The following is a 13,134-nucleotide window of genomic DNA, read 5'->3' on the forward strand; positions in this document are numbered from 1 at the left end:
GCTCAGCACTGACTGTTGCTGTGGACGGGTAGCAGTTACTGTGCCACTCGCTCACCCCTGAACTAGAGGGGGACAAATTAGAATTTGGGGACAGCTGTAATAGCAAGTGACCCAGAACTGGATTTTGGTGACTTTCCTTTAGTTCCACAAATGACTGGCACTGAAGTAGTTCAGTGAAAGCCACAGAAAGCACAGAGCGAAAGGGAAACCCCAGATAGGACACTAGCTGGAGCACAGTAGGCCAGGGATGACAGACACAGGTGAACACATGGTGACAGATAATGAAGGGCTTCTGGGGGAGAGCTGAAGGAAGCTGCAGAGTATTGGCACAGATGGCCGCAAGTATGGGGAGGAGGGCACAGTCCCCACCACTGCTGTGCTGTAGAGAGCAAGGCAAGGAGTGGAGAGTGGGCAGAGACAGCAAGGCCAGGTCTTCGTGGAATGACCTTGGAATCTAGGCTGTGGACCGGGGACAGTGTTGTCTGCTTTTGAGATCTGCCCCTGTGTTTCTTTCCCTGATCCCTCACAAGGGGAGCCCATGTGTTAAAGGTTATCCCCGGCTCATGGCACTACTGGGAGCTGGAGGAAGAACTTTTGAGATAGACCTGACCACACCGTCGTTAGGGCCATGCCCTTGTTCTACCTGCCTTTCATTACAGGCCCACAAATGACTGCAGGCTGAAGGGTCTGAGATCATGAGCCAAAACAAAGCTTACTCCTTCAAGTATCTTGTTAGAGAGACAGTCATGACTAGCGTGGGCTGTGTGAACTGTAGGAGTGCAGGCTGGAGACTAGAGCTATGCTGGTGCTGTGGCAAGGGCTAGGTGGTGGAGAAGCGGCCATGGTAGACTGGGGATACTCAGGAGCAAGTAGTGGTAGGAAGCCGTGGACAAAGATGACCTCTACCAATACAGTTCTGCAGAAGGCAATGATAACTTCTGTAATTGTCCTCTGATTGTGAACATAGGCAGCTGATGGACCAACAGGCCTGTCTGAGTCAGAAGCTCAGGGCTGATACCAGAGTCACTAGCATTTGTGTGGCTTAGACGCCTCGGGGGTCAGTGAACTCATTATGAAGGACTGTTAGGAGCACACATGTGGAGGCTCGGGGGAAAAGGCTGATCCAAGGAGAACTAGGAAGGCTCCTAGGGTAGGGCCTTTCCAAAGAGGCAATTTGGAAAGCTAGAGCCTCAGCAAGGTGAGGGAGCGATCGGGGGATCATGGAGCTGCTGGGGGCTAGGGTAGGAGCTGCCTAGAGCAGGGGCTGATCGGTAAGAAAGATGGCTCCGTGAGTCACTCCCCACAAATCACTGTGAGTTGCCCAAAGAGCATATGGGGTACAGGCCCTTGCAAGTAACCACAAAAACCCTCCACCGAGCCTGGAGGGAATCTGGGAGCCGGGCTTGAGGGTGGAAGGTGACGGGAGGCCTACTGGAGGGGCTCCTTACTCAACAGGAGGTGTTGGGCGCAGCAAGTCCTCAGGACAGGTGAGGTGGCTTCCTGTCCCCTCTGCCCCATTTGTGCCTCTCTTTGGTGTTTTGGTCATCTCCATCCACATCTCCTGAGGTTGATGTATAATTCAATCAGGCAGCAGCTCATAGCTCATTTTAAACTCAGAATTCAGAATGGCATCGCAGGACTGCTTGTCATTTTTCTGTGTCTCAGGAAAGATAGAGTGGCATGGGAGACAGTGACAGTAATGGCAGAGGACTGTTGGGAGAGTCTGGTGGGGCAGGGCTGGAGGCCAGAGTAGTGAACAGAGGGGGTGCCAGAGTGTGTCTATGATGAGCACCGTATCTGGGGGACCCAGGGCCTCCTGTGGAGTACCTTTGGTGAGGAAGCAAGGGTAGGTATTACTGTAGGATAGGGACAGCGGGGGTCATGCCCAATGCTGTGGTACTAGCGCCTGCTGAGCTCTGAAGCCCAGGACCTGGCTGGGGTTCCCTTTTAAATCCCTCTCCCCAGAGACAGCAGCAGGGAATCAGACCGCGCTCCTGGCTCAGGAGCTTTACGGTGAAAACTTTATTAGAAGGGCGCTTATAAGAAGAGGGGACACGGCTCTTTAACAATGGGGTACAATGCTGTAAAATACAAAAGTTAGAAAAATCTAAAACACTATAAATACATGCTTTTTACAAAGATACTAAAGGCCTGGCTAGCTAAGGAGTGACATAACCTCAGCCTCCAAACATCCCCAAACTAGAGTCCACACCAGCCCACTTGCCCTGGCAGCAGCAAAGGCTTCTGGGATAAAAGATGGCTCCAATTTCCTTGTGAAGTTTCCACTTCCAGAAGGGAGGGGCCTTGGTGCAGAGGACGTGCTGTCGAAGGGCCTGGGCTGGTCTAGGGCAGCCTGTTTGCACACGCCACCACATGTTGGCCCAGTCTACTCTGATGCGTGTTGATCCTGAGCCAAAAAAGCCACTGTAGCCTCGACCAGTGTCTGGGACTGGCTGTGCCCCAGTTTTACCAAGTCATTGTCCTCAGAGAGAGACCTTTACAACTGTCTTTAAGAAATTAAATAGTTATCCATCTGAATGGCTTTAAAGAGTTATTACATAAATATAAAAGCGGCAGAATGCTAAACACTTTTGTGTTAACACAAGCAACTGCAGGGGCTGCTTAAGGTGATAGCCATGCATCCACATGTTCCCCTGTCTGCAATGCCACATCTTCATGGTTGACCCACATCCTGGTGTATGGCTTTCTACACACTGGGAACTTGCTGTGCACTGTGAAGACCATTACTTAGAGGGGACAGTAATGGAACACTAACGCCACACAAAGAACAAGTGAGCTCAAACCAGGTTCCCTCTAATGTAAAGGGCTCACACATAGTCACTCAGTAAGAACAGTGCAGAGCCAGGGCTCTGTGCCTTCCCAGCCTCTCAAGGACTGAAACTCAGAGATGGCAGCCTGGGGCTAAGAATGAAGTCAGATACTTGCCTCTGCCCCAGACAACTCAGGCACATGCGTGACTGCACATACTACTTAAAAACAACCTTTCTGTGGTTTGAATAAAAACATCAGGTTCTGGAATACATCCCAGCTCTGAGAAGCAAACTGGGGAAGATCAAGACCACAGCACCCCATAAGCACCAAGGCTTGATGCAATACGTTACTGAGTAAAAAAATATACAACACACTCTCGGGTCAGTGGAGAAGTCTGCCAGCAGCCTTGTGTTCTTCCTAAGAGAGTCCCTGCTCTCCACGCTAGGCTTTCCTCAAAATGCCTGGTCTTTCTACAGCTGTCTGGAAGGTAGCCAACTGCCATGACTATAAGCCACATGGCTGGGGCTACCTGAACAAGCACTGAGGAAGGAGGGGGGCAGTAGAGGAGAGGGGTGCAGAGTTAGCTTCTCTGGGGTGCTGAAGGCAAAGACCTCTGCCCAGCACTAGCCATGTGGGTCAGTGTCAGCACATGCAGTCAGGCCACCTGGCAGAACAACACTTTAAAGGCCACACCAGCTACTGCACTGTTTTCCTTTCAATTCTCAATTGTTCTTTAAAAGTAGAAATGCTGTTCATAAAAGAAGGAAAACTAATTTGGGAGGACACTTTGATTACATGTACCCAAAGGAACTATGTTCTCCACAGTGGCATGGCCCTTCCTAGACTCCAAGCCTTTTACTTTCAGGGATGCCGAAAGTAGACCTGCCTAGAACTTCCTGTAAGCTTTCTTCAGCAACTGGACAGTGACGGGGCATGCTCCCTACTGCGTGCCTCCAGAGGCAGCCGTCCGAGCAGTGCAGGTTCTCTGTACTTTCCAGTTGCAGCAGAATGGACTGTGCCATAGTCACCTGGAAGATGGCTGGGGGGACGGGCACAGGAAACCCCTAGGAAACCAGGCAGCAAGTGACACGAACCTCTGCCATGGCTGAGAAGAGAGGACCATGAATACTAGAAGCCACACCAAAGTGTCTCTGTGTTCTGACTCAGAGCATGCAGAACAGGTAGACAGTTCCGAGGACTTCCTGTGTCTGAAGCAGCAGTCCACAGACCATGTCAAGTCCGGCACAATGTTCACACCCAGGGTCTGTGCCCCTTCAGAGAACCTGAGGGGTTCAGAATTGTCTTTGAGTTCTGTATCAACAGCCTGGGAGAGACTCAGACAGGCATCTGTGTCTGAAGGAGGATCAGCATGCCTAGCTGGAAACATCCTGCCCAGAGCTTCTGAGGGCACAGCTCCTGCAGGAGAGGCACCAGGATATGCCCCAGAGCCTCTGGGTCATCAGAAGATTTATCACATTGGAGGGCGCACTTTCGTCCCCTCTGGAACAGGACAGGACTTCCACGGGAAATCCGTGCGAAAACATGGGCTCCTCATTTCACAACAGAAACAGCAGCCAAGAAGAGAGTACCAGTTGCAGGTGGGATCCTATGTGCTGTTCTGGAACAGCCAGGAAAGGGACTCTTTTTCCAGTTGAAATAACTTATACTCCTTTTCTCTGTGATTGCCACTGCGAACAGTACTCATCACACAGGATCACCGCAGCAGTTTTTGGTGGCAATCCTTTACCGGAGCCAGGTAATCTTACATCCCAGGGTGAAGATGACAGGTCTCTGCACCAAGTCTACAATTTTCCAAGGTGTAAAAAAACTTTAATAGCCCTTTCATTTGCCCATGTCAGCCTGGGATGTCTTCTATAACTCTCAGTTTCCAAACCTCAGGGCAAGAAGCAGAGACTGGGTCCTCTTTGGTTTTCCAGCCAACATATGTACCCAGGACTGTTTTCATCAAACAGAAGACATCCAAAGAGCCTGTGCTAGGTGAATTCATTAATGCAGCTGTCTCCATAAACCAACACGGCCTACACCTCAGAAAGTGGTGCCAGCTTCCAGAGATGTATTCATTCAATGTGGTACCACCTCACCCAGGACATGTACTCCACGACTGCCCTTGCTGCGAACACTTGAACATCCGTATCTCTTGAGATCGATGTGATACTAGGAACTACACATCACATACATGGCTGAGCTTCAGCAGGTCCTTCCAAGGAAGAAACGGTTCTCACCAGCTTTACTCTCCAGCATGTTCCCATCTGCATTCTGGGGGTGGGGGAAAGTACCTGCGTAGGCCATCCAGTTCCCCAGGTACACAGACCCTCTCTGTGAGAGTGGTGAGACAGGGCATGCTCCATTAAAAGTTCTTCTCCAAAGGTGAACTCCACACTCCAGCCCTGGAGAAAGGCACTTTCTTTTTGGACTGTGACATCCCATATCTCTGTCACTAAACAAGGAGTCAGGTGGCGACACACCACCTGTTAGCTCAAGCCACCAGATCAGAAGCCATCACACATGGCCTTCAGCCTGGGGCACATATATGCAGCAGACACAGCTGTTCATAAAGTCCATCGCTGGGATCTTCTGTGGTTTCAGAAACAGGTTAGTGCCTTAGTTGAGAGGAATCTGTGTTCTTTGACAAGACCAAGTTGGATGGAGTTATCTTCCAAGGTCATTTTCCCCAAGCCCGCCCTCCCCAACCCGATCCCTTTACTCCCAGTGTCTCTAAGACACGCTGGAACAGCGGATGCTGGGGGAACCCATCTGGGTGAGGACCTTGTCAAGCCACTGCAAGGGCCCATTCAGGTGTAGCTCGATCCAGCAGGGGGTGCTGGTCACTGTCTGTCTCCTGGGAAAAGAGGGAAGAGGTGAGAGACTTTAAAATGTTCAGAAGAATACAAGTAAGTTACAACACTGCTTTCTGCTAGAGAGGTAAATCCTGCCTAGAGGTGGTACTAGTAATGTAGCTGACCTAGGCCAGACTTCCAGGGAGGGCTTGGTGTAAGTTGGGTTCTGCTGCAGGGTGAGGACCTTAAAGAAGGCCAGTTTCCAGGAACCATGACAAGCCCCTCTGCATAACCTGCCTGAATAAAGGTCCCCTGGTTCCTAGCTTGGCCACGGGGTAGGTACCTCCAGCCCCTTTCCAGATTTGGGCCAGCCCCACAGCTGTCATGACATGTCTGTCTGATGGAGGGCGTTTTTTACAAAGCACTGACGGAGCCCACATGCTTCAAGTCCCAGTGTGCCGCTATAATCCCATCTACAGCCTATTTTGGAAAATCTTACCAGCAGAGCTAGCCGGGAAACAATTACTGGAAAAACCAAGGCACACCACACATTTCTTTTCCCCCAAAGCACTTTGTCTAAATTCAGACTGCTTGGTGACGCAGCTCACAGGCAAGCTCCCAGAAGCCTCCACCGAGCAAAGGCTATCTGCTGTGGCAACATACGGGTGCCAGCTGGAGGTGAGGCCCAGGCTGCAGGCCCGCTTACAGCTGCTTTAAAGAACCAGCCTGAAACCTTACTCTGTTTGGCCCACAATGCAGAGGGCATGGCTGTTCTGGGAAGGGGCCGCACCCGCCACTAGGCTGCCGTGCTATGCTGCCAGGCGGCAGTGACGCAGTAAGCCTGGTAGGACGGGGTGTGCTGGCAGGGTTTCCTCCATGGTGATACAGTGCCCTAGAGAGGGGCTTCTGCCAGTATTTGAAGATGGAGGGCCCTGGTGCTGCCCCACTTTCAGGGCCATCCCGAGACTCATCTTCCCTTAATCATCTTGTCCTTTTCTCGAACAGTTAGGGAGGTTCACACTGAGCCTGGGGCTTCTGCCTGAAGGCAAGCAGGCTTCCCAGTTCTTTTCCTTTGGGGTTTTTGCGTTAAAGAATTAATTTTCTAACCTTTCACTCTGATTCCCTAAATGATCTAAATCGTGGACTAAAAGGTTGGCTCAGGCATTCATCCAGCCAGACCTTTGGGCCGGGTCATCACAGCATGGTTTGGAGTTATTCCTCAGTCTGAGCAATTGGGTTGCATGCTTGGTGACCCTCCCTGGATTTCAGATTAAAAGGCCCAGGTTGCTTTGCTCACTGGCACCATGGGGCATCCATGAAAGAGCAACAGCTCTGAAACCTAGACGTCGAGGTTAGATTTTACAGACCTCCGTCCTCTGCGGAGAATCTGACTTTCCATAAGTCATGCTCATTGGGGTTTCATTACAAACGGTGGCCCAGAGCCAATACTGAAATGGGTTTGGCTGGGGTGCAGAATGACTGCAAAACAAAATTGATTCCAAACATCTGGAAAAATGAAGAGAAGGGGCGAGGAACTTGCAAGGCGCTGGCTTCAGCTGATGTGTGGGTACCTCTGTGCGGCTCTGCTCTTGGGGGCTGGGAAGGAGGCATGGAGCAGAAGGGCATGTGGCCCTGCCTCCCAGACCACTCCTGTCCAGCATGGGAAAAGGAGACCATATTCTCATTAAACCTACTCTAGATGGTCTGAGGGCCTCAACCATGCAGACCAGGTAGACCTTGCTATTACTGGTGCCATGTTTAAAGTGCTAACTGGCATCCTTTAAATAAGAGAAAAAACATATATATTTATATGTAATATATATTTTTTAGCTGTTTTCTATAAAACACTCAAATCTCCTTCTAGGGGAGACCGTCACCTTGAGAGTCTATCCCAGGGAAGTTGAGGACACAGCAGCAGCAGCCAGGAGAGGCCGAGTCTGAATCTGTCTTGTCCACTTGACTCCATGCATGCTCTTTGCTCTCCATAAGCTTTTAGCCCCCATATCTCTACAAGAACAATGCCAGTGTCCCCACAATGGGCCTAGAAATGCTGACGGAGCTTGAGAACTGCTGAGTACTAGGACTATGCTGCTATTCTTGGCCGCCATACCTTGCCTAGAGCTGGCTCCCTCTACCACCCGCTAAAGGCAGCTTAGTCACTGACCTGTACTCAGCTCCCCAGCCTTTGACGAAGCTCATGCGGATGGTGCACATGCGAGTCAACTGGTAGACAGCCTCAAAGCCCTGGTTGACAGACTGAGCTAGGAGGGCAGCAAATTCCTGGTTGTTGAAGATCTTCAGGTTGCAGCCTGCCAACCACAGACAAGTCAGATAAGCCAACCCTGGGACCACCCGAATGGTTTGACTCACACAGCTCAAGTGGTCCACCATGGTTCCACCCAGTGGTATCTGCTCTGAGCCTATCACACTGCAAGGGTGGGCCTTCTCTATTCCTACACTTGATCTGCACACCCTTAGCAGGGAGAGGCTGGCTTGTAGGTGCCACCTCCAGCTGCAGGGATGCCAGATGCCAAGAAGGAAGCCTGGAAGTGGGGCTTGGGCGATAAAGGAATGGCCTGGAAAGGCTGAGGCAGAGACCTGAGCCTGGCTGCCAGTGCCTTGTGTGGTAGCCACCTGGGGACAGGTGCTCCTGCATTGGTACAGTAGAAAGCAATATGGCAATGAGGTGGGCTAACACAGGGACGCTCTGCAGGGGTTCGTAAGTACTTTCCACCTGATAGCCCTGTCTCATGCTTGGGCTGGGGAAGAGAGGTGGGTCACCTCTGGATACAGGCTTGGTCTGAGGTGACATTAACAACAAAGTGTATCTAAATTCTCCACAGTACAGCAAGAGACAGGCATAAATAACACCAAAAATAAACCTGTTTGAAGTCTTGTTGCCCAACTGCCAGGATTGCATGGCCCAGAAGATAATACCAGAGTCTATGTCCAGTAGCCAGTGAACCAGCAGAGACCCCATCTGCTGTGTGTGAGACTCTGCTTCTTCTGACCCTCTATCTCCTTTAGGTGGTTAGGGGGAGCTGGGCTTGGTCATCAGCGTCCTAACAGTCTTTGAGCGAACAGAACACTGTCGAGCCAGTTCAGCCTTCACCAGGGCTGGAGATGGAGCGGGTAAGGCAGCAAACTGGGAATACTACCTAGCTTCCACCTCCACCCCTGCTTTCTCCTGGATCGGGTGGGTAAAACAGTACAGTCCATAAGCCCCTCCCTCCTGGGCTTCAGCCTCAGCTGAGCCAACAGACTGGACACCAGGCTAGTCAGCCCAAGTCCTCTATGGAGCAGCCTGCTGTGGCTTCCTCCCAGCACTCTCAGAACTTCTCTCCTCAGCCTTTCTTAGAGCCACAGGGGTTGCTAGAGAGGAGTGAGCTCAGAGATGTGAATGCTTTGCAAATGAAACCACAGAGGTTGCCCAAGCAGAGCTGACTCCGCCCACAGCCCACGACTGGACTGTCATCTCAGCAGCAGCAAGAGGAAGAGGACCTACACGTCCCAGGCAATGACCGGACACAGGCCACGTGCTCTCAGGAGTGCCTTTCTGCCTTGTGGGTAGGGGAGTTCCAGCCTGGCAGTTCTTAGGGGTCCAGGAGACAACCTCAGGAAAAAAACTCAACTCCCCAGAATAAACTCAAAACATTTTCATACTGATCCAAGGCCTGAGTTCAGGATGCCTTTTAAATATCTGCCTGTCTTTTACATGGCACCCCCAGCCAGCACACCCAGTGACCCACCCTAGTTACACTGTCCTTTCTGGCACATGCCCTCACAAACTTCACCCCACTGATCCCTGACCTAGTGCCTCCTCCAGGACACCTTTCTGACCATCCCACAGGTAGATGGCCTTTTCTCCCCATTAGAGCTGCTTGCCGGGGACTAATAGTCCTGGGTGTGTCACAATCACCCTGTGTCCATCTTAAAACACTCCAGGCCTGTAAAACTGCAGGCACAGGAGCACCTCTGTCCATCTTGGCATAGACCAGGAATACATCATATGTTTAGAGAAAGAATGAAGAGCAGACAGCACCTAGGGGTGAGGGAGGGCGCTCTGGGTTACAGGTTTGACATTCCCTCTGTTCTCTAGAGGTCCGTGGTGCACAGACAGCTACAGTGTCAACAACATACACAAGTGTGGAGGGAAGGCGAGAGAGATTTCCCAGGCACGCCTCAGGGGCCATGGCCCCAGAGCAGCACCCTCCAGAGCTTACCTGGGGGTATCTTGCAGACAGTGGCAGGGTGCCAGCCATAGCGCTGGTTGCAGTTGGGAGACTGGACGAAAATAGCACTGTCACTGAGGCACTCTGCAAAGACCTCCCCTCCAATGTAGTAGAGCCGCACACCCCTCCCTGCAGAGGTCAGAAGATACTGGGTCAGAGAGACCAACCCCCAGGGCAACTAGGCCAGCTGGGGAGGGGGCATCAGACAGAGCCGCAGGTGGCAACTCCAAACAGGAGGAGCCCCGAGCCCAGCCTGAAGCCAAGTGGGTGAATGTGGGCAGCTCTGGGTTCCTAAAGCAGCTGGAATAGAGGGAAGAGGGAAGAGCCTGGCCCCAGTCCTAATAATAGCTTCTGCCATTACTCCGCCTTAAGCCTGAGCTCCTATCTAGAGGAGAGCAGTAATAACCTACCTTAGCAGCCCCTGCCACAGTGCCCAGAGGGACAGCTGCTGCCACCCCACTGCTCCAGTCCATCCCCCCACCATAACCCACAGGGCACAGAGGTGCCTTGGTGAAGTTGCTACTGGGGTTTTGGCATTCCCTGGCAAGGGACCTCCCTTCACATGGTCTCCTAGTGCAGTCTGTATATTTTATTTCTTTCCCTCTATCACCCAAACCCACTCCAGATGGACAGAAATTCGTTTTCAGTTGACTCAGCACATCAGTGGTTCTGTAAACGGTGAGCTCTGCTCAGTGGGGATGTCCCCTTATGCTTAGAAGAGGTTCAGAGTACAAGAAAGCAGTTCAACTCACAGACCAGTGTCCTGTGAGCGGAGAGCAAGTGCCGTAACTACACACTGTGCCACGCTCCCACCTCGCCTCATCTGGGTCCTACAGCCCTTGGTGCTGGGGGTCCCAGTGTCCTCAGGAGGCGGGACGAGGGTAGGTACATTACCAATGTGCCGCCTTGTAAGCTCCACGGCTGCATTCCGGTTAACATTGGACAGCAGGCCCAGACAGAAGCGCTCTGAATTGGAGGGATCAGTGAAGCCATCTACTGTCATGGACGGCTGTGAAGCGTGGAATGTCTCCCCAACTCGCTGGTTCAGCTCGTAGTAGGAGATGGAGCACCAAAAGGCCGGCTCACAGTAGGTGACTGGCTGTAGGTCTGAAGAGACATGGGGTGTGCCAGGTCAGTAGGTATTCAGGGAGGCTCTGGAAGACTTGCTTCTTCCTCTGACCCCCCAATTCCCATTGCACAAACCCTTCAGGGTGCCAGAGAGTGGGATCCTCAGAATTGGGGGGGGGGACCCTGACAGCCTATAGAAGAGACACTGTGTTAATTTCTTCTGGACCCACAGGCAGCCTGCCCCATAGTGTTTGACCGAACTGTGAACAGAAGCATCCTTCAGAGTAAGGCTAGCCCAAACAGGAAGCGGGTCAGGACTGACCAGCACTATAAGCAGACCCTTTCAGGGACCTCTCAGCAGGCAGGGTCCTGGCAGCTCCTCTCTCACAATCCTGCAACCTCCTGCAGGACTGCATGCGCCCTGTGCCACCTCCAAATGCTCCTCCACACTGTAGCTCTACTACTGGCCTTAGGGAGGAGCTTTAAGCCCACTCTGACCACTTAAATGATCCACCTATGCTCACTGTACCATCTCCTTCAGTGGCTTCGACCTCCTGCAGCCCAGGCATATGGTCCTTGTAAGAGTGAGGTGAGGACAAAGTCCCCATCCTGACACTATACAATTCATACTGCCAGAGCCAGCTCTAGGGTCAGGACACCCTAAGCTAGGGCAAATGACTGCTTGGGAGAAAAGGGGAGGGGGTTAGATATTATGGGATGGTCAAATGCACCCTCAACCTGTACTCGCTGTATACTAACAGCATATATATACCTTACCCCTTCCCCAAGTACTGAAAATAAAAACCATTCCTAGTACTGCCAGATGTGTTCCAGGGGTTGGAAGCACTCCCCATTGAAAGCCACTGTCCTTTAGATTGAACCAGCATGATTTCACTCACGTTCCCTTGTGTGAGCCTCTAGATCACCCCTGCCCGCCTGTTGCATCCTCTATGTCACTGGAGCTATCAGTGGATTCCGTGAGCTAACTCGAGTAAGATGTGGCCACGCAGCAAACGCCGTATGCTATCAACATGATAATAACCCAGACTATGGACCTGAGAACTCCCTGATCCTGGCTTGACTTTCCAGATGCAGAAGAACAAAGCTTCCTTTCTTCCTTTTCTTCTCACGGTTGAGCAAGAGGCCAGGAGGACAGAGGCAGAGGATCAAAGCTACTGTACAGAGGAGAGAATGATGGGACAGGAGCAGCTGTGGCCTGTGCCCCCGGCTTCTGAGGCTGGGCTGAGCCACATCGGCCATGTCCGGCCCTGGCTCTGCTCCATGCTTCCACATTCCAATGAGATAAGCTAGATTCTAAACAATGCAGCCACTAGAATGTGAGCTATGTTGCTTTGGACACTTTGGGGTGGTTTTTTTGGTTTGTTTTGGTTTGTTTAAAAAAAGAAAAAAGAAAAGCCCAGGACTAGCCAAGGGCTAGCCAAGGTTTAAAATGTTCGGGTGACCTGTCAGCACCACTAGCTGCTACTGCCCAGGTGCGGGCTCTACCGCCCTTGAGGTGTATCCTTGGAGGCATGACCTACTCTGGTCTGTTTCCTACTCTGTGTCAAGACTGGTTCTAGAGAGAGCTAAAGCCGGCCATCTCAGCCACTGCACTTCTGGCATGTGTCAGTCTGAAGAGGCAGCTTTGGCTGATCCAGGTCAGCCTTGCCTTCCTCAGTAATGTGAACAGCACATTTAGCTCCCTCACCCCCAAATTTCAAAGTCCTGCCTAAAATTTCATGGTCCTAGTCCCAGGGACACTGACACCTACCAATCCAAAGGTGGCAGGCCACCCAGAGTGTCTGTCACACCTGGAGGAACACCGTTCTGGGAAAAGGTCTTCCCGGGGAGATACGGACCCTCCTCCAAACACCTCTGGGATCCTCCAAAGTAGGGAGACTGAGCTCAGAGGGACACGCATGCCATCAGGACTCAGCAGCTGTGTCATGGCACCAGGGCACAACTTGAAGACTGCCACTTCAGAGGGTACCTGTCAACTCTGGCTCAGAAACAGGCAGAATAGGATAGCCCCATTCGTGGCTTCTAATTCCCTGCTTCTGGCTGTGCCTTTGAGTTCTCTCTCTCCTTCCACCCCCAGTATCAGTCCTAGCTGCTTCCTTCAGGCACTTCAGCCATAGCAGGGACAAAGCAGAAACGTATAATTACTGTTTCTTCCTGCAGTGGTGGTCCTGCCTCTGCCCCCAGATGCAATTCTTTTTGCAAAAGTCGGTGCTCTGGAAAAAGAACTACCCCTGGTGTAAGTC

The 13,134-nt window shown here is 51.8% G+C and overlaps 1 protein-coding gene across 2 annotated transcripts in view; it reads right to left on the reverse strand.

Moving 5' to 3' along the window:
• Nucleotides 1-1,999: 1,999 nt before the first annotated feature.
• Nucleotides 2,000-13,134, reverse strand: part of Smad3 (SMAD family member 3) — a 109,099-nt gene continuing 97,964 nt past the window's right edge. Inside the window, exons 6-9 of one of the 2 annotated variants that reach the window (XM_032909354.1) lie at nucleotides 10,697-10,909; nucleotides 9,794-9,931; nucleotides 7,735-7,879; nucleotides 2,000-5,632 (exon numbers count right to left, since the gene is read on the reverse strand). In XM_032909354.1, the coding sequence (XP_032765245.1) occupies nucleotides 5,509-5,632; nucleotides 7,735-7,879; nucleotides 9,794-9,931; nucleotides 10,697-10,909 (620 nt within the window). In that variant the 3' untranslated portion in view covers nucleotides 2,000-5,508. The remainder of the gene's footprint in view (nucleotides 5,633-7,734; nucleotides 7,880-9,793; nucleotides 9,932-10,696; nucleotides 10,910-13,134) is intronic. The other variant, XM_032909355.1, reaches the window with a different exon arrangement.

Source organism: Rattus rattus, chromosome 8 (genome assembly GCF_011064425.1).
Source record: "Rattus rattus isolate New Zealand chromosome 8, Rrattus_CSIRO_v1, whole genome shotgun sequence".
NCBI lineage: Eukaryota > Metazoa > Chordata > Mammalia > Rodentia > Muridae > Rattus > Rattus rattus.